General features: G+C 35.1%; 1 protein-coding gene across 1 annotated transcript in view; it reads left to right on the top strand.

The window, feature by feature from the left end:
• Positions 1-20110, top strand: part of LOC126825413 (farnesyl pyrophosphate synthase) — a 59712-nt gene extending 39602 nt beyond the window's left edge. The window contains exons 6-9 of the mRNA XM_050555099.2: positions 4176-4340; positions 8014-8091; positions 8929-9063; positions 9416-20110. Of these exons, the coding sequence (XP_050411056.1) occupies positions 4176-4340; positions 8014-8091; positions 8929-9063; positions 9416-9616 (579 nt within the window). The 3' untranslated portion in view covers positions 9617-20110. The remainder of the gene's footprint in view (positions 1-4175; positions 4341-8013; positions 8092-8928; positions 9064-9415) is intronic.
• The last annotated feature ends 2456 nt before the right edge of the window (positions 20111-22566 follow it).

Below are 22566 nucleotides of genomic sequence, written 5' to 3'. Positions count from 1 at the left end.
GCTGCCTTATTTCCAGACTTGCACATATTATTGATTTATCTTTTTACAAATCATCATAACCCCAAAACCATATGAGTAAATACTTTGCATGTGGCATGTCTAGTAGTATAGACCTGTGGGCCTTCTAATACCAAGAAATTGGCAATTTTAAACCATTGTGTAGGCCTGCACGAAGATATTTTTTTATAGATAAGAGTGCTCTTCTTTCCATGACATTAGATATGAAGTGAGTTCATTAATTATATGAAAATAGTATAATTTATACTTGAATCATATGGTAATATATGTCGACGTCAGTAGATACGGTGACATCCATCAGGAAAACTGAGGTTGAATCGGGATTCATCCGAGAAGGTAACATTTCGCCATGGTGTGTTGTGCAGATACCCCTGATTTGCGGCCCATTGCTGTCTGGCAATTCTATGACGATGCAAAAGGATTTGACCGTGGTAAGGTCGACGGCAGCGTAACCCAATAGCAGCCAGACGCCTTCGGACTGTTTGAGGGCTGATCTGACGTTGCCGTGTTCCAACAGTTCCCCTGGCAGTAGCAGTAGCTGACTAGAACCTGTTGCGCAGATGCTGTAGTCAGATTTGGCGATCTTGAGCAGCGGTTGTTACAGGTGGCGCTCCAGGTCGGGGTCGATCGGCAACTCTTCCATTGACGTGGAAGCGTTGTCTGAGGCGAGCAATGGTCTATGGGTGGACATTAAAGTGTCTGGCGACGGCTACCTGTGAAGCCCCCTGATCCAGCATGCCAATAGCTCTGTTCCTGTTTTCTTGTGTAAGGCGTGGTATTTTTCCGAAGTGATGAATGTTGAAATTTTGATCTGTATTTAAAGAGCCAGAGTGCAGGGAATGCTTAAAATCGTGAAAAAAGACAAGTGATATTGGGTTCAAACACAGAACTCCACAAAAAGAGACCCATCACAAGTTTCACCTATAGGAAAGCCCAAGAAAACGTTTACCAGAAATATTCCACAAATTAGGCATTGCGTTTTTATAGGCCCACATTTTCATGTGGACGTATATTGTTGTCGCCCATGTACGTCCGTCCACAATTTGTTTGTGGACAGTCTACAGGCCACAATATTTATCTGATTTTGACTAAACTTGAAATATAGGTCTATCTCCCAAAGATCTTGGTTCCTTTTGATATTGGCAGGTATCGGACCATAACTTCATGGATTATGGCCCCTGATTGTACGAAAAATCACATTTTTAGTTTGTGGACACTCTAGAGGTCACCATTTTGATCGGATTTTGATGAAACTTGAAATGCATGTATATAACGCATATCAGATCGTAACTTCCTGAATTATGGCCCTTGACTGTACGAAAAATCGCGTTTTGAGCTTGTGGTCCCTATAGAGTTCACAATTTTTATCTGATTTAAAAAAAAAAAAGTGTGAATACACTAATGATGGTCGAGTTTGAATTTCTTGAAAATCAGAAAAAAACTGATGGACGTAATGGCCGACTTTTGTACGCAAATAGTGTAAAAAATATGGTATGTCAAGGTTATGGGCCCTCTAGAGGCCACAGTTTTTATCTGATTTGGATGAAACTTTAAATATATGGTTTTATCAAAAAGATCTTGGTTCCTTTTGATAATCACACATATCCGAGCGTAACTTCCTGGATTATGGTCCCTGATTGGTTGAAAAATCGCATTTTTAGCTTGTGGATTCCCTAGAGGTTACAATTTTTTTCCCAATTTTAAAAACCGTTGAGATATATCACCATTCCACCATAAAGAAGGTTGAATTGGAATTTAGGGAAAATCGAAATGCAACTGACCGACAAATTTTTTATCCGATTTTGATAAAACTTAAAACATATCTTTATATTCCAAAAATCTGAGTCCCTTTTGCTATTTGCGCATTTCAGACCATAACTTTTTGAATTATGGTCCCTGATTGTTCAAAAAATCGTTTTTGTTTGTAGCTTGTTCTCTATCCATCTCTTCTAAAATGTGAGCGTATACTGCCTGGCAGCCGCTGGTTAATGGCTTTGAGTATATATATACATGTAGATTATCTACATCAACTACCAAAACTGGTAGAACCTGCTGGTAGTTCACTTATTAGTTTTGATGTAGTTAATTTATACAATAATATAAGCAAAGATCTGGGACTAAAGGCTGTTGAATATTGGCTGGATGATCGTGCAGACATTCAGTTTACAATAGAGCAAAGTCAAACCACATTAAACTTTCTGGATGTGACTGTAAAGCTCCACCAGAATGGCACTATTGAAACTGATCTGTATTACAAAACCAACAGATACACACCAATATCTAAATTTCAATTCTTGTCACCCATCTCATACGAAACGTAATATTCCATATAACTTAGCTAGAAGAATCTGTACAATTGTATCAAGATACCAAAATTCAGAGACTTGAAGAACTTAAAGGTTTCCTCTTAAAACAAAAATATCCAGATAAATTAATAGATAATGTAAACCAAGTAGCATTAACACTGGATCAAAGTGTATTAAGACAGCCTAAAGTTCATATGATCTCAAATAAAAGGAATGTTGCTTTAGTATAGTTACTACTTTTAATCCATCTCAGGAAAATGGGAAATCCATTATTGACAATTACACCCATATCCTTAAAAATAGCCCTGAGATGGAAAAAATATTGAGAAAGACAAATGTCATCAATAGCCTAAAGCAACCTTCCAACTTAGCTAGGTTAATAACATCTTCGAAATATAATTTAGTCAGTCAGTACCAGCTGTAACGAAATGCAATGACCCTAGATGCAAAACATATGAAATCATCATTGAAGGATCTTCCATTAATAAGATAAATGCAAATTGTACATTTTATGTTAAACAACCTATGAATTGTCATTCAGACTACGTGATCTATCTCATAATATGTCCGGACTGCGAGGGAACTTATATAGGGAAAACCCAAATGGTGCTAAGGTTAAGAATAATCTCCACAGACAAAACTTACTTCAACCCAAATACAGGATGATTCCACTCAGTGAGCATCTTGAAGTATGTGGTGGAAGTAATTTAGGGTATTCCCTATGTATAGAGTTAATAACAATAAAAAGGACCTTGTAGAGGTCAAAGAAAGCTATTTTATTGAAAAATACCACCCAAAACTTAATTCCCATAAGGAATAATTAATGTAAATAAAATGGTTGTATTAAATGTTTGTAGTCAATGAGCTACTAAATAATATTCTTAATGTAACCATGACGTTATGACGTCATAATAGTTGTGTTTATAATTAATGTGAAAACGTTAGCACAAATATTGAAATAATGTAGTAACATTTTGCCAATATATGTATGTCAGTAATAAAATAATCATCTAGAATGGACGCACTTACTTTATTTTACGTATATTATCTACTTCTAATGGAATCCTCTAACTACTTCTACATAACTTGTGTAGAATCTGCGTCAAACAGGAATATGAAAACAATGGATTGAGGAATCCGATACGGAAGTGTTCTTCACTAGATAAATATTAAAGTAGATAAACAAAAGAGACACTAACACTGTTAGTTCATAGTCAGATATAATTAGACCAACGTTTCGAAGAGGTACCCTCTTCTTCTTTACGGTAATAAATCAAACAATAGTTCATTTTTTAAAAAAAAAAGTTACTTTTTATAAGAAATGAACTATTATTTGAAAATAAAAAGTAGTTCCTTTTCAACCGACCAATCAAATTCATGTAAAGGAGAAATCGCAGTAGATTTTGAAATATATCACATAGGCGATATCTACTGTAGAATGTATTATGGGGTGATAAATATATATATATGTCTTGTCTGAATTGATATATTATATAATAATTGTAATTTGTTGTTAATAAATAGGCATTTAGGATAATTTGGACTTCTCTCATTTAGGCTACCTTCTGGCTAATTCCTAACTTTGTCTCTTGAAGGTGAGCCTTTGCGTTTTGGGGTTAGTGGAGTAGAACAGAATGAGACCACTGGGGATACCAAGGATGCTACCTTACATTCCGTCAATAATATCATATCAACACAACACTGATAGTGTACATTATAAATATTTTGCTTTTACTTAGATTCACAATGCATCAACCATTATGGACTGCTTGGACATCTTAGCTAATGTGGGTGTTATGTTTGGCAACTTATCTTTAAATATAGGAATATGTTTTTTTTTGGTTTTTTTAGACAACATTGCAGACTGTGATAGGTCAATGTTTAGATTTAACGACGGCTCCACCACAAGGCAATGTGGATTTCACAAGTTTTACTTTAGATAGATATAGTGCCATAGTCAAGTGGAAAACAGCCTTTTACTCATTTTATTTGCCTGTTGCTATAGCAATGTATATGGTAAGTTTCACCAATTGACCCTTTGCTTGTTATCACAAAGGAATAAAGCATACCATTTATCTATATTCTGATGTTCTACATCAAAACATTCTTAAGTTTTCATGTGTATATGCCCACATTTTCATGTGGACGTACCCATATATTGTCGTCACCCCTGTCCGTCCGTCCGTCCGTCCACAATTTGTTTGTGGACACTCTACAGGTCATAATTTTTATTCAGTTTTGATGAAACTTAAAATATCGGTCTTAAAACATAGTTCTCTTTCCCAAAGATCTCGGTTCCTTTCGATATTGGCATATATCTGACCATAACTTCTTAGATTATGGCCCCTGATTGTACGAAAAATCACGTTTGTAGCTTGTGGACACTCTAGAGGTCACAATTTTCATCTGATTTTGATGAAACTTGAAATGCATGTTTATAACCCAAGGGTCTTGGTTCCTTTCGATATTTGTGCATATCGGATTGTAACTTCCTGAATTATGGCCCCTGATTGTACAAAAAATCGTGTGGTATTGGGGTATATAGGCCACAAGATGGCCAAGATTGTTTTTGTCAATCAGAAGGGCTAATTAAAAACTGCCATCTTACATTTCACTCTATCCCAGAATTCCATCTAGGATCAAAGCCTTTTATTAATCAAGGAAAGTAACTCAACACAAAAAACTGAAGAAGGCTTCAGACCACTATTCCTTAATAATATGAATAAGTTAGTTTAGTGAAGGAGTATATGACATTAGCTTGTGGTCCCTCTAGAGGTCACAATTATTATCCGATTTAAAAAACTGTTTGAATATATCTAGAGCAGGAGCCCAGGGGGTTAACCTAGCTGAAAAGTGTACCAATTTTCTCCTATATGGTATCAATGTATGTATATCTGGTATCATCAGAATGTAAGTCTGCCGGGTTTCTGGTGGTGGGTGGGGTATTCCACGCCCAAAATGCCATGCCCCCCCAACTAGTCCAGATTAGCTCAAAAGTGTACCACATGAAAATCGCACAGCAATGTACCGTACATCTTCAGGTATTACAAAAACACTCTGACAGACATTTCTAGTGGTGGGGTATCCCTGACAGAGTTATGTAATTGCCAGACATTTGTAGTGATGGAGTATCCCTGACAAGAGTTATCTAATTTCCAGACCAAAGCTAGGCTAGATTAGCTCAAATCTGTACCACCTAAAACAGCTTTGGAGTTGTTCAGTACCACCACAGAAATCCTGAATGACCACTGCCAGACAGTTTGTGCAGTGGGTTGCACCTAACAGACACGCCCAAAATAACACGACCCCCAACTAGGATAGATTAGTCGGTATTGTTCCTGTGGTCCAAAAAATTAAAAATTGTGCCAGGATGCGTAGAATACTAATACCTAACACATATGGAAGAGGAGATAATCTGCGGTTGTAGGAACAATTTTATTTTTGAAAAACGCATTTTTAGCCCCATAAAATGTTTTTTGCCCAAAAATCAATTTCTTGCAATCGCAGTTTATCGCCTCTTCCATACGTGCTAGGTATTAGTATCCTAAGCATCCTGGCTAAAAATCTAATTTTTTAGAACACGGGAACAGTGCTTGCGAAGCTAGCCTAGTTGGGGGCGTGGCATTTTGGGGCGTGTCTGTTAGGGGTAAGTCATTCATGACTCCTGTGGTGGTACTGAACAACTCCAAAGCTGTTTTAGGTGGTACAGATTTCAGCTAATCTAGCCTAGCTTTGGTCTAAATATTAGATAACTCTTGTCATGGATACTCCACCACTACAAATGTCTGACAATTAAATAGCTCTGTCAGGGGTACCCCACCACTAGAAATGTCTGTCAGAGTGTTTTTGTAATACCTGAAGATGTACGGTACACTGCAGTAAGATTTTCGTGTGGTACACTTTTGAGCTAATCTAGCCTAGTTGGGGATCATGGCATTTAGGGCGTGGAATACCCCACCCACCACCAGAAACCCGGCATTCTGATGATACCAGATATACATACATTGATACCATATAGGAGAAAATTGGTACACTTTTCAGCTAGGTTGACCCCCTGGACTCCCGGTCTAATCACTGTTACACTGTAATGATGCTTGAGTTTCGTGAAAATCGGATCAAAACTGCTGGACAAAAAGGCCGCCCTCCTAGAGGTCACAATTTTTATTCGATTGAAAAAAACATTTGACTATTTCACCATTACACACTAATGACGGCTGAGTTTGAATTTCGTGAATAGTGTAAATATATGGTATATCACGGTTGTGGACCCTCTAGAAGTGACAATTTTGATCCAATTTTGATGAAACTTGAAATATATCTTTATAACCCAAAGATCTTGGTTCCTGTCGATTCCTGAATTATGGCCCTTGATTGTACAAAAAATCGCTTTTTATACTCCCACATGAAAATGTGGTCGCATATTGCCGTCACCCTGTTCGTCCGTCCTTCTGTCGGTCCATCCGTTGGTCCGTCCGTCCATCGTCCACAATTTCTTGTGAAAACTCTACAGACTACATTTATGATCTGGTTGTTTTGAAATTGACATGTTGTTTGCATTAGTGATATGAAGAAGCCTATTTAATTTCAATAACTTCCGTTCATTTTTCTGGAGTTATGGCCCTTGGTCACTTTGTTGCACCTTGTGAACGCTCTAACGACAAAAGTTATCAACCGATCTGTATGAAATTTATATGCACCATTTAAATTAGTAAAACAAAGAATCCTATTGAATTTCAGCAATTTTCGTTAATTACATCTAGAGTTATGGCCCTTGTTTCACTTTGTTGCACCTTATTAACGCTATAACAACAAAAGTTATCAACCGATCTGTATGAAATTTATATGCGTCATTTAAATTAGTAAAACAAAGAATCCTATTGAATTTCAGCAATTTCCGATAATTATGCCGTGAGTTATGGCCCTTGTTTCACTTTGTTGTACCTTGTGAATGCTCTACAGTTATCATCCGATCTGTTTAAAATTTATATGTATGGTTTAAATTAGTAAAACGAACAAGCCTATTGAGTTTCAGCAAATTTCCGTTAATTACACCGTGAGTTATGGCCCTGGTTTTACTTTGTTGCACCTTGTGAATGCTCGAACGACAAAAGTTATCACCCAGTCTGTATGAAATTCATATGCATCATTTAAATTAGTGAATTGAAGAAGCCTATTGAATGTAAGCAATTTCTGTCAATTACTTCTAGAGTTATGGCCCTTGTTTTACTTTGTTGAATCTTGTGAACGTTCAAACGACAAAAGTTATCACCCAATCTGTATGAAATTCATATGCATTATTTGAATTAGTGAAACAAAAAAGCCTGTCGAATTTCAACAATTTCTGTAGATAACTTCCAGTGTTATGACCCTTATTTTGGTTTTTAGAACTTTGTGAACCCTCGAACGACGAAAGTTATAATGTCATCTGTATGAAATTGTCTATTAAATGCCCCTAATTACCTACAAAAGAATAATTATGTGACAACCCTTGTCGACCGCTCTGATGGTTTAGCTGCTGGTTTTGTTGCCTGGCAACCTGTCTTTGTTTTGCTTGTACTCTATCCATCTCTTTCAAAATGTGGGTGTATCCTGCCTGGCAGCCGCTGGTTGACATTTTATTAGCTCTAGGATCATATTATTCTTTGTGCTGCATGAATTTGAAGGTTAGTGGGTTTGGTTTTTTTTCTAGGCAGGTATATCAGATACAGAAGCTCATGCCAATGCTAAAACTATATTACTACAGATGGGCCATTTCTTCCAAGTACAGGTATATTATTTCTTGTTTACTTAGTCCTTAACAATAAAACAGGAGACATAGAGGCTGCCATGCCATCAGCCTGTCAATCATCTGTCTTAAAGCAGTTTTATTGGCTTTTTGCTGTAAATCTACAAGATATTGAGCCAAAACAATAATTTTCATCACAGTTGACCTACTTTTAGAGGAAATAGTGTCATTGAAATTTAAAAGTGTTTTCCTGACATATTTTCTGTTAGGTGTCAGCATATTCAACCTAAATTTGGTGTGTACATTGTACCTTATTCTTTTAAATCACAGTACCTTACTGCATTGTACATATTATAAATCTTAGTCAGTTAGATTGCTGCAAGATGTCTTATTGTCTATACATATCACTATCCTACCCCTTGTCACATGCCAGAAATGAAATGGGGTTTAATGTCCTACTGTTGTGCTCCGATTGGGCTTTTTAAGACGGGCATATGCCATACAGTGTGCCATGAGGGAAATTTTGCTCGGACAGTGGCGCTGCGGCCTACTCTTATATCGAATTCCAACTGCCAAGGGATCTTTTATGTGTACACGGGACCTCAGTTTTCTTGTACCATCCAAACAACTATCCATTTTTCCCTTGCCAGGCCCATTGTCATGCACCACTGACAAGGGGGAACTACGCCGGAAAGTCCCAACAAACTTTCTCGGCCAATGCAGGGTCCGAACATGGGACCTCCAACATCTTACTCACTTTGCCCCTGTGGCTCCTTGTGTCACATGCAAATGTTGTATTCAAATCAAGACTTTGCATAGATGATAAACAATGTAGTCTACAGTGCACTCCTTTTAATTAAATTCTTGATGTTTGTTTAGGATGATTATTTAGATTGTTATGGATCACCAGAAGTTATTGGTAAAATAGGTACAGATATACAAGATAACAAATGCGGCTGGCTGGTTGTACAAGCTTTAAATCGAGTTACCCCGGAACAAAGACAAATATTAGAGGTACCAGTGATCAGTTTTTAAAGTAAATATTAAGAGTTTAAACCAGGCAAAAGTTAGTTCTATTCCATGTACTTGAAGACATATTTCAACTATGGGTAGAGATTAGAAACCCCCAATTTTAAATTGAGTTTTGGGCAATTTATTTGTATGACAATGCATATTCCGATGTATACATGTATATTAGACATTAATGGAAACTGCCATTGAGGTTATTTGTGTTTCATGAAATTTTATTTATATTTTAGTGAGTTATGGCCCTGTATTGACTTAAAATCAATGAAACTTTGAGGTTAACAGTTGGTTAAATAAAACCTTTCACAGAAATTAAAAAAATTATTTTAATATTTTTCAGAATAATTATGGACAAGATGATGAATCCAAGATAGAAAGAGTAAAAGAATTGTATCGTGATTTAAATTTAAAATGTGTTTATACAGAATATGAAGAAAGTAGTTATAAGGAACTTAAAACACTCATAGAAAAATGTAGTGGTAATTTACCTAAGGAAATCTTTGTGGCGTTTGCGGATAAAATATATAAGAGGCAGAAGTAAATGTTCTATTAATGAACATGACCTTGATCATCCTCAGAAATCTGTGAAAGTCATCTACAATGACAGTATACATTAGGTGAATTGAACCTCCCTTAATTTGGCTCAAATGTATGTTTTCCTTATTAAAAACTTAACATCCATGGTTAAGACCAGTTCAGATATAACCCAGTTTGTGTTCTTCGGTTGACCTTAATTAATAGTAAAGTGTAGGGGACCACACCAAACATAAGCAATTACACAAGACAGGACACAATATACACAGACACCTCAAACAACCAAAGGAAAAAGGTGGAATCCTTATAAATTTAATTCTGGATTGCAATAGATAGGATTGTCTTAAAACAATCTGAAGCCAGTCATAAGGACTGTCATTTCAGTCATATTGACTGGCTAGATTAGCCCATTCGGAGCATAACAGTAGGTCGTTAAACCTCATTTCATTTCATGACTGACTAGATTAGATATTTTACAACCTGTTGGTCAATTTGCATGCCATAGAAGTAAAATTTAATCTTAAACCAGAACAAAAAGCCAGTTAAATTTTATAGTGTAAAATCACTTATAATATAGAATGAATCATTAGTTAAGATAATGTGAAAATAGTCAGTCTTTGAAATATATGTCTTGACAATCAAACTAAAACATTAAAATTTTACAGGTCAGTCAATTTTTTAAGTGAAAGGGCCTATATTACTAACAATAATTGATGGTTGTTTGTGGTTATTGTACATCTCCTTTCAAATAAAGCAGGGGATTATTAGCTTTGAGACAACTAGGTCCATAGTAGTCATGTAATATATGTTGTAGTACTTTCTACCAGGGCTTCCACTTCAAAATTTTCCCAGCCGGTCAATTTTTACGTGGAGAAAGTGGTGATATTTTTAGCACATGATAAGAAGCCATAAAACAACATGATATGGAAATGCCGATCGGGTTTAATTGGGTCAAGGACAGTCACACAGAAATTTAATCTCACGTCAGCATTTATACCCACCCACCCCCGCAATAAAGGAACACATGTAATCAATTATCATTTATTTATTTATACATAAATAAAATATAACAACAAGAAACATTCATTCACCGCAAGTACAGTATTTTCTTACTTTATTTACAACATCAACCGTATATACTCATCGTATCTCTAATGGAACTCTTGTGGTATAACACTGGAGTCAGTGTGCTATACCAGAGCCGACTTTGTAAAATTCTGGGAAGCCGAAGTCACAAAAATATTCTTGGCGTTTCTGAAAACGATCTTTTAATTAACCTGTGCATACTGCGTACGTGACAAGTTAGACTGTTGACTATTTCTCTATACACGGCGAAAAGTAGTTCAGAATGATTAATGCATTTAAATAATTCAAAGTTATAATAAAAATGTACAACAATTAACATACTTTTTAAACTTATCAATATATTAACTCGTATTCATATTTGGGGAGCTCAAACAATATCGTTCTAGTATTTTCACTCGATAACATGTAAAGATAATTGCACATGTATCAAAATGGTGGCGAGCGTAAAAGTTCATTGTGTCAAGTAAAGTAACGTCAAACAGTTGTTACATAAAAGAAAACAGAAGGATTAAAAACACACCCGACAATACATCTTTGTGTAGGAATACCATATTATAACCATGGGAATGTTTGTGACAAGATTTTAAGATAGACTTTGTTATTCTGAGAGGTTTGGAATTTCAACATTTTGAAATGATGGTAAACATGCTAACATTTCTGAAATATATCATTCGCATGATTAACTCTAGTTATCAAGTGAAGATATCAAATTAAAGTTTTTAATTTGTTTGATGTTGATATAGTAAATATGGCTGCACGAGCAATGAAAGTCGACAAATATGTTGTAACAACAACTCGGTTTTAAGAATGATCATACAGTACTAATTAAATTAGATTGTGATTAGAGCAATATACACAAAGATAATTTAATTAACTGGCAGTGGTTTCCATTTGTGGACTACTGAACACTGTTAATTTTATTACATCACGACACGCACAACAGAGTTTCTTCGTATCCCGGGATTTTATGATTCAGCACAAAATATGCTATTTTTCCGGCGTGCAAAATGAACTAGAGTCTCATCCGGTTTTGGCCATTTTCCAGAGACCTCGGTCCCGACCAGCATATACGCCGACATGGAACCCATGCTTTCTACACTTGCCTATGATTAACTAGGAACTGTGCATTTTTATGCGCCCACATGGAAGTGTGAACGTATATTGCCGTTTCCCCCATTGCCGTTGTCATCCAATTGTTTTAGAATTGATATATGTTGTTTACATTAGTGAGATGAAGAAACCTATTTAATTTTAATAATTTCTAGAGTTATGGCTCTTGTTTCACTTTGTTGAACCTTGTGAATGCTCTAATGCCAAAAGTTAACATCCGATCTTTGTGAAATTTATATGCAATATTTAAATTAGGGAAATGAAGAAGACTATTGAATTTTAGAAAATTCTGTTTATTACTTCTAGAGTTATGGCCCTTATTTCAATTTGTTTTAATTCGATCTTTGTTAAATTTATATGCATTAATTAAATTAATGAAACAAAGAAACCTATTGAATTTCAGCAATTTCCGTTTATTACGTCTAGAGTTATTGCCCTTGTTTCACTTTATTGAACCTTGTGAACGCTCTAACACCAAAAGTTATCACCCGATCTTTGTGAAATTTATATGCATTACTTGAATTAGTAAAACAAAGAAGCCTATCGAATCTCGGCAATTTCCATTAATTACCTCTAGAGTTATGGCCCTTGTTTCACTTTGTTGAACCTTTTGAACACTCTAAGGCAAAAAGTTATTAGCTGATCTGTATGAAATTTATATGCATCATTTAGATTAGTGAAACCACGAAGCCCATTGAATTTCAGCAATTTAAAATAATTACTTCTCGAGTTATGGCTCTTGTTCCACTTTGTTTAACCTTGTTAATGCTCGATGGATGAAAGTTATCATCAGAAATGTATGAAATTTATATTCATCAATTAAATTTGTGAAACGGTGGTCTATTGAATTTCAGCAATTTCCGTCAGTTATTTCTAGAGTTATGGCCCTTGTTTTACTTTGTAAACGTTCAAATGACAAACGTTATCATCCAATCTGTATGAAATTTATATCAAATTTGAAAATTTTCTGTAAATTACTTCCAGAGTTAAGGCCCTTGTTTCAGTTTGTAGAACCTTGTGAACCCACAAACGACAAAAATTATAATCTGATCTATATGAAATTGTATTGTAAATGCCCCCAATTACTTACAAAAGAATAAATATACAACAACCCTTGTCCACCACTCGGTTGATTTAGCTGCTGTGGGTGTATGTTTCGTTGCCTGGCAACCAATCTTTATGCTTTAAAATGCACAGATCCTATTTCATGATTAGTCTCGGTCACCCAGAACCTCCTAGTCTTCAACATTCGGAGGGTCTGGGACCGTTGTCAATATTTGACGTAAAGTCCATTGCCCATGCGTAACCGGGAGTTTGGTTTTAATGTGGTTGATTATCCAGTATCTTTGGCCAAGTCAAGTAAGAGTTGTGCCCCTTCCCATAATTCTTGCATTAATATAAACAAATATGAATCGTGATGACAAATTAGGATTAATTTAAAAAGCATAGATATGGCCCATGAAGAGAGAAAATTTACCTCCCTTAGTAGACATTTATGATAATGTAAAAGACCGGATAATCTAGCCAATGTTATTCTCAAATGTTGACAACACATCCAGACTAATATTCATAGACTATTTCATGATAGGCAAGTACTACAACATAATATTACCTTTGACAGTTCTTAAGGGATATCAAAAAGTGGATCTTATTTCATTGTAAAGTTAAATATTCAATAAACTTGAGTAAAGGAAGTGGGTAACCCCTGTCTATTTAAGAATGAGTTCGCGAGAGAACCATGCAAAATTTAATAAAAAGGGCACAAGAGGTGTCTAGCGATTTTGACCAAACTTTGCAGATTGGGTCATTGGGTACCCCGTATACCCCACATGAAATATGAGACTCACCAACCTTGTAGTTACAGAGAACCAGCTATGGCCATTTTAGAATAAAACAGACGACATTTTTTTGAAAAAAAAACTATCTAAATTTAAATATTTCCCATAAATTGCCTATTGATTTTTTATTTTTTTTAATATATATGACTATTGAATTTTTCCGAAACCATTTGAGGCTATGAGGAATTTATTTTGAGACCTAGTTTTTGCTATATGCTAAAACATATAAATTCCATGATGCTATATCTCACCCATTGCGGGGCTGAGAACAATTCTAATATTAAATTTGATGGTCAAACTTGAAGAAAATGACTTCATTTTTAACATCATTTTTCCAATAAAATCATTCGATGCCTGGATTATTAGGCCTGATAATGACCCATACAACCGCCTTCCAGCAACCCCATGTCAGGCCGGTACAGATGATTCAGGAATTCCACAAGGATCAGTCCTTGGACCTGTCCTTTCTGTAATGTATACTAAGAATTTAGGACAATTAATCGATAATCATGGTTTCTAGGACGGCATTCTTATGCAGATGATACACAGCTGATTGCAAATTACTCTGTTTCCAAAACTGTTCCATCCCCTAATTATTGTGTACACATGACATTAAAGATAGGATGACAATAACTATGTTGAAATTAAATGTAATTGAATTAAGTAAATCAGAATGTATTTTATTTGGTCCAAATACACATCTGAAAAATACAAGTTCAAATGATGTGGTTGTACGAGATGCAATACTTGTACCATAAGACACTGTGAAGAACTTGGGTGTCCTCTTGGGGTCCAATTTAAGCATGGACAGTCACATTAGTGAAATTTGTCGAAAATGTTATCAGTCATATAAGACACTTGATTAGCCACAAATTAGCTACTACACTTGTATGTTCTTTGGTATTCTCAAGGATTGACTACTGTAACAGCTTGTTAGTAGAAACATCTAGTGCCAATATTAAAAAAAATCAACTTGTACAAAATACCGCAGCTCGAATTGTTACCAGATCATCAAAATACTTTCATATTATTCCTATTCTGAAATCACTCTATTGGCTGCCAATAAATGAAAGAATCAAATATACCTATCTAACCTTTTGCAAATACAAGTTCCCTCGCGTAACCTCCGGCTGAACACACCTTAATCAGTTGTGTTGCTCAAGGTGGAAATTAAAATCATCTGGATACAGATCGTTCTCAGTGAATGTGCCTAAACTGTGGAACAATCTTACAGAGATCATTAAAGGACAATATTGGTGCCAGTCATTATCACATATGTGATAGAGCTGGTTAAACACATTCCAAATATAATTTTAACACAGAGATCATTGCTACGATAGCTGAGTAATACAGGTTTCCTGAATCGGAAGTGACGAACGCCAAAGGAAAACACGAGTCATACCTCTATTATAACTGACTGATGTGACGAGTGATAACAGATACACGGCCGAATTTCTGCTCACTAATAATTCCTTCCAAGACCAAAAGTTGTTATATGGGACTGTAAGAGGATACCTGACAATTCAATAAAGTAATTGAATTTTGTTAGATAAGAGAACACGAGAAAAATAGAAATAGTCCGTACATTCCCTTGTTTATATTCATTCTATACCTTATTAAAACATGGTAATGCACATACTTTTTCTGTTTTTCTTTCGTTTTCTGTTATCTAGTGGCAGTCAATTCTTTTTATGAATTGTCAGATTAGCATCCATTTTGAATGACAGTGATTCAGATTTTATCGGTGGTGTAGAATTTTATAGTTTTGCGTTAGAACGTGATAGGCTAGTAGGCTTACTGATAGGCCTAAATGATAGAAGCAAGTAGGCTTAATCAACGAACTATTTAAATAAGCTTACATTAAAAGAGATTTATGATGAATGATTTTTAGTTTACAACAGCCGAACAAAAAAAACAAAAAAAAATAGAACTAACTATTATATACATAAATTTTGCATGAAATGTCTCAATTTTTGGTATAAAATTTATATTTATGAAAATAACATTAAATTTAGATTATTTCATCCATTTACATGTAGGGTCTATCTACAGTTGTTTTTTAATAATATTATGACTTTAAAATGTATGCTCTATATGTATATTTTAACACTATTGACGATTATGACGTGGGTTTTTATGACGTTATGACGTCAAACCTCTGGTCATTTAAGAGTTAATATCCGATTGACTTTAAATTTATACACAGTGTGTAAGGTCATGAGACGAAAAAGCCTATTGATTTTCAGCGATTTCCGATAATTACTGCCAGAGTTATGGCCCTTGATCACTTTGAAAAATTTTGTAGGCTAAAGTTAATATCCGATTGACTTTAAATTTATACACAGTGTTTAAGGTCATGAGACGAAGAAGTCTATTCATTTTCAGCGATTTTCGATAATTACTTCCAGAGTTATGGTCCTTGATCACCATATCCGATTGACTTTAAATTTTTACACAGTGTTTAAGGTCATAAGACAAAGACGCCTATTGATTTTCAGCAATTTCTGATAATTACTGCACTCGATCACTTCAAAAAATCTTGTGGATGCTCTAGAGGCTAAAGTTAATATCCGATTGACAAAGAATCCTATTGATTTTCAACGATTTCCGATAATTACTGCCAAAGTTATGGCCCTTGATCACTCTGAAAAATCTTGTGACGCTCTAGAGGCTAAAGTTATCATCCAATTGACTTCAGATTGATAGTTACTTCATGAGTTGTTACTCTTAATCAGATTTTAGTGTATTATAAATGTTTCATTACCAAAAAAAGTAAAAAATATGCGACAACACTTGTTGACTGCCCGGACGATTTAGCTGCTGTGGGCGTATGTTTTGTTGCCTGGCAACCTATCTTTATCTGATTTTGTTGAAATTTGAAATGTAAGTTTATAACCCAAAGATCTTGGTTCTTTTCGATATTTGCGCATATCAGGTCGTAACTTCCTGAATCGTATTTTAAGATTGTGGTCCCTCTAGAGTTAACAATTTTTATCCAATTTAAAAAAACGTTTAAATATATCTCTGTTATACCCTAATGATGGTTGAGTTTGAATTTCGTGAAAATCGAACCAAAACTGCCCCTCGTACACTAATAGTGTAAAAATATGGTAAATCAAGGTTGTGGACTCTCTAGAGGTCACAATTTTCACCCGATAAATTTGATGAAACTTGAAATGCATGTTTATAACCCAAATATCTTGGTTCCTTTCGATATTTGCGCATATCGGATCGTAACTTCCTGAATTACGGCCCCCGATTGTACGAAAAATTGCATTTTTAGCTTTTAGTCCCTCAAGAGGTCACAATTATTATCTAATTTAAAAAAACGTTCGAATATGATACCGTTACACCGTATTGTTGGTTCATTTCGAATGTCATGATAATCGGACCAAAACTGCCCGACAATTTTTGGACAAAAATGGAAATTATTTACTACTTAACAGATCGAGTGCCACCCAATTTTTTTCTTGATCTTAATACTATGGATCATTGCCTTTTCAGTCAGCATTCCAAAAAAATTCTTATACCCGCAGTGGGTGAGATATAGATAGATAGAATAAAATGACATACCTATAAATTGAGCTATTCTGGTACCTTGCAGCACTAAGTCCCTATTCCAAAAAGCTCTCGATGAAACTATCAAACTTTCAGAATGTATATATACTCACTAACCATATCTGCTACCCTATAAAGTTTAATTAATCTACTCACTGTAGTTTAGTTGTACCCCATAATTGAAAAAATGGCCTGAAAATGACGATTTTTTGTCTTTTTTCGGTCTTAAAATTACAAAAAAAATTTCTACACTCTAAAAATGGGTCGATTGATCTTAAATTTTGGCAGTGGGGTTTGGTGCAATCTAATTAAAATATAGATCTATATTTTGTTTCGTTTTTTATACTTTCGATGGCCTACACTACATGTAGATCTAACAAGTTATATAGTGGGAGTTTACGTTCTATGACGTCAGGTACCAAGCAAGCGACATTTGACCCGATTACGTCAGTCATTCGATTAACCAATTAGCGACCGTCATGTATTTTTTATCTACTTTTGCTTTGTTTTGATTTCTATTGCCGCTAATGTCTACCCACAGTTCCGCGCAAAAAAGGTCAAACGCTCGATTCGACAGACCATTTGATTGACTGACCCCTCATTTCAAGCAGAACACGAGTTAAATAACAATGCTTCCAGATCCAAGTGTAGTAAAGACAAGTAAAATCGAAATTTTGAACTATTTAAACGAAACGAAATTGGATCTGGGTTTTAATCAGATTGGGTTTGAAGGGGTTAGGCTACTCATCATACATAAAAAAAAAATGGTGAAAATCGGTCACCCACCATGTGCCGGTCTCTGCATGATTCTTTCGCAAACGCATTCTTAATGTGTAGTTTTTATCATTTCACCATGCATATCTTTATTTACAAGTTGAATCTATTGACCAATATCAGGCCTATTGTTTGACGCAGTACATAAGTTGCCCATTGCTATGCAATAATATGTCTTCAAAGAGTGTTCTTTTACATTATTGTTTGTTTAACTGTAAGCACATGGGAATAACAGATTGTTTAAATTGTGCTTAATTTATGGTTGGAATATTTTAAAGTTTAAAGGGTAGTATCATGTTGATATTCCAGATTCTACCTGATATCAGTAATCCGATTTCTGAGGTCAAAATAAAATGTTTAAATTTGTTTTTTTCCCATTAGTGATTAGACAAAATCTAAATAATCAAGTTTTTGAAATTGGAAATACTGAATGAATGTCCATAATTTGTTTACAAATCTTAGTTTTGTATCTCATCATTGAATCTATTTTCTGTGGACCTAAAATTATTAATGCTAATATTTATCCTCTAAACAGAGAAGATCAACACATTAAATCAACACTGTTTATTTTTTAGCCTATTCAAGGGGGTTAGCCATTTTAAACCTAGGATGAGAGAGAGAGAGGTGGGGGGTCAACTCCACTCGACACAAACTAGGTCATTTTGGGACTAACACGTGGTTCAATTTTATTTCAATAGGATGATAGCACTAATACAGGTTTTGAAGAGAGGATTAAAAGTGCATACATATGTATGAAACTCTTTAATTGACTCACTAGTTATATAATCTATATTATTTTGTATATTTTAATGTATATTTAAGGCACATGTATATTTATTGCTACTTGTTATATTACATGGATGCGAGAAGAGGGACGGCAACACTCCCTGAGCAGGGTGACTAAAGCTGGACAGGCTGATAACATCTGCGTGAATACTGGATCAAGAAAGAGATACCGGTGGGGCGAAGGTGTAAATACAATAAATTAAAGAATCCTCGCTCAACAGGCTTGGTAGAAGTGAAGATTTTTTAATAATATAACGTTTTGGGTTGAGATACCTCAATAAATTGTATATAAAGGCGCCACAGGATTATTAATTTTTATACACCCACATTTTCATGTGGACGTATATTGTCGTCGCCCCTGTCAGTCCGTCCACAATTGTATGTGAACACTCTACAGGTCACAATTATCCGATTTCAATGAAACTTGAAATATAGGTTTATCACCCTAAGATCTCGGTTCCTTTCGATATTAGCATGTATCGGACCATAACTTCATAGATTATGGACCCTGATTGTACGAAAAATCGTGTTTTTAGCTTGTGGACCCTATAAAGGTCATAATTTTTATCCGATTTAAAAAACTGTACTATTATATCACCGTTGCACCCTAAGGACGACTGAGTTTGAATTTCGTGAAAATCGGCCCAAAATTGACAGACAAAATGGCCGCCGTTCGTTCCCAAATAGCGTAAGAATATGGTATATCAAGGTTGTGGACCCTATAGAGGTCACAATTTTTATCCAATTTTGTTGAAACTTGAAATGTAAGTTTATAACACAAAGATCTCGTTTCCTTTTGATATTCGCGCATATCGGACCGTAACTTCCTGAATTATGGCCCCTGATTGTACGAAAAATCGCGTTTTTATCTTGTGGACCCTATAAAGGTCATAATTTTTATCCGATTTAAAAAAACTGTACTATTATATCACCGTTACACCCTAAGGATGACTGAGTTCGAATTTCGTGAAAATCGGCCCAAAATTGACAGACAAAATGGCCGCCGTTCGTTCCCAAATAGCGTAAGAATATGGTATATCAAGGTTGTGGACCCTATAGAGGTCACAATTTTTATCCGATTTTGTTGAAACTTGAAATGTAAGTTTATAACACAAAGATCTCAGTTCCTTTCCATATTTGCGCATATCGAATTGTAATTTCCTGAATTATGGCCCTTGATTGTAGGAAAAATCACTTTCTTTTTAGTTTGTTCTCTATCCATCTCTCAAAAATGTGGGCGTATCCTGCCTGGCAGCCGCTGGTTAGTTACATTCTCGTAGCTAAGTTACCTTGAAATATCATTATGTAAATTTATTCATATTTTAAAATAAACGTCTAGTTCTCTCATCCATCAGAACTTGATACTAAATACCATTTACTAGTCTTTATCCAAGCAAATGATAGACCTTGAAGGTAATATATAGCTCTTGCTACAGATGATTTCACAGATGCTAGTGCTAATTAAAAAGATGGCTTGAAAGCTGTAAAACAAACAGGAAAGACAAATTATTTGATAGACACCACAAGGTGTTTAACTGCAACCCAGAAAGGAATATATCCTAAAAGTCAGACAAGAAAGATGAAAAAATCTCTAATTTAAGAATTAAACCAGAACTTAAACACTGCAAACCTGTGGTATAAGCTGAAGCAATTATACTGCCTGTTACTGCATAATAAATTTTATTTGCTGCAGGTAAATATTCAAAAGTAATTGTTGTTAGTTAAATGTAAAAAGTCATTGAATAAATCCCTGGCATTACAACAAATTTTCCGATAAACAGTGAAATAATACATTTTCCTGCATGCAGCTCAATTCAAAATTATACCTTGTCCAATATTCTATCTATACTGCCTTTAAATATACTCTTCAAAAAAAGTAGGGGATATTCAGAAACAATACACAGCTGCGGAAATACACTGCTGTTTTTATTGGAGGTAACCAGTGTATGTTAATAACAGGCCAATTGCCTACACATGAAAATAAACAGTTCATAAGAAACAAATTGACCAACACTAAACCCACTAGTGTGCTACAACATTCTGAAAATGTGTAAAAATCAGTATTTTCCATGTGATTCTTCTTTTTATACGTCCACATTTCCCTCATAGCACACTGTATGGCGTATGCCCGTCTTCATTAGCCCAGTATAGGAGCAGAACAGTAGGACGTTAAACCCCATTTCATTTCATTTCTATAGTTATGGCCCTTGTTGAATGTTGTGAACACTCTAACACCAAAAGTTATTATCCGATCTTTGTGAAATTTATATGCATTATTTGAATTAGTGAAGCAAAGAATCCTTTTGAGTTTCAGCAATTTCCGTTTATTATTTCTAGAGTTATGGCCCATGTTTCACTTTGTTCAACCTTGTTAATGCTCGATTGATGAAAGTTATCATCCAATCTTTGTGAAATTTATATGCATCATTTAAATTAGTGAAACTATGAAGCCTATTGGATTTCAGCAATTTCCGTTAATAACTTCTAGAGTTATGGCCCTTGTTTCACCTTGTGAATGCTCTTAACATCAAAACATATCTGCCGATCTGTATGAAATTTAATTAGTAAAAAGAAGAATCCTATTGAATTTCAGCAATTTGCGTTTATTACTTCTAGAGTTATGGGCCTTGTTTCACTTTGTTGCACCTCCTGAATGCTCTAACATCTAAAGTTATCTGTCGATCTGTATGAAATTTATATGCATCAATTAAATTAGTAGAAAGAAGAATCTTATTTAATTTCAGCAATTTCAGTTTATTATGTCTAGAGTTATGGCCCTTATTTCACTTTATTGAACCTTGTGAACGCTCTTACGCCAAAAGTTATCATCCGATCTGTATGAAATTGATATGCATTATTTAAATTAGTGAAACCACGAAGCCTGTTTTATTTCAGCAATAATTACTTCTAGAGTTATGGCCCTTGTTTCACTTTGTTCAACCGCGTTAATGCTCGATTGATGAAAGTTATCATCCGATATGTATGAAATTTATATGCATCATTTAAATTTGTGAAACAGAGGTCTATTGAATTTCAGCAATTTCCGTCAATTATGGCCCTTGTTTATCCGATCTGTATGAAATTTATATGCATTATTTAAATTAGTAAAATGAAAAAGCCTTGTGAACCCTCAAACCACAAAAATTATATAGTCTGATCTGTATGGAACTGTCTTGTAAAGGCCCCCAATTATTTACAAAGGAATAAATATGCGACAATCCTTGTCGACCGCTCAGTCTTTTTAGCTGCTGTGGGCGTATGTTTTGTTGCCTGACAACCCATCTTTCATCAATGACCAAAGATTATTCCCAAATGACCACTTATCATCACCATTACTACTATATGTTTCGTTATTTTGGTCAAAAATTATAACGTTTACGTGACAAAATCAGACTTTCACGCTCGCTGGATAACTGATCATTATAAGTCATGCATAATTTTGCAGTGATCAGACCACGGTTATTAAGATCTGTATTTCGGAGCAGATCATCGTATATCCACATTCTCATGTAAGAAGAACCACAAGAAAAGATATTTTTAAGAGTTCATGGAGAGGCATTTAATATCTGGTGGTGTCCTTGTTTAGGAGAACGTCATGCTTTCCATATTGAAATCCCCGATGGGGAATATGGCATAGATCACAACAGGTTTCATGACACTCCAGGATAATTCTAACTGCACATGCCAAACTCCGGCATATACCTATGTTCGAGCAGACGTGTCACTTACTTAGATTCTGAACTGCCTGTTCTTAGTTTTGGGACCCCATTTTTGCAATGATGTTCGTGGCCTATATACGTCATCT

Source organism: Patella vulgata, chromosome 6 (genome assembly GCF_932274485.2).
Source record: "Patella vulgata chromosome 6, xgPatVulg1.2, whole genome shotgun sequence".
Lineage (NCBI taxonomy): Eukaryota > Metazoa > Mollusca > Gastropoda > Patellidae > Patella > Patella vulgata.
This window is presented reverse-complemented; position numbering and strand designations above follow the sequence as displayed.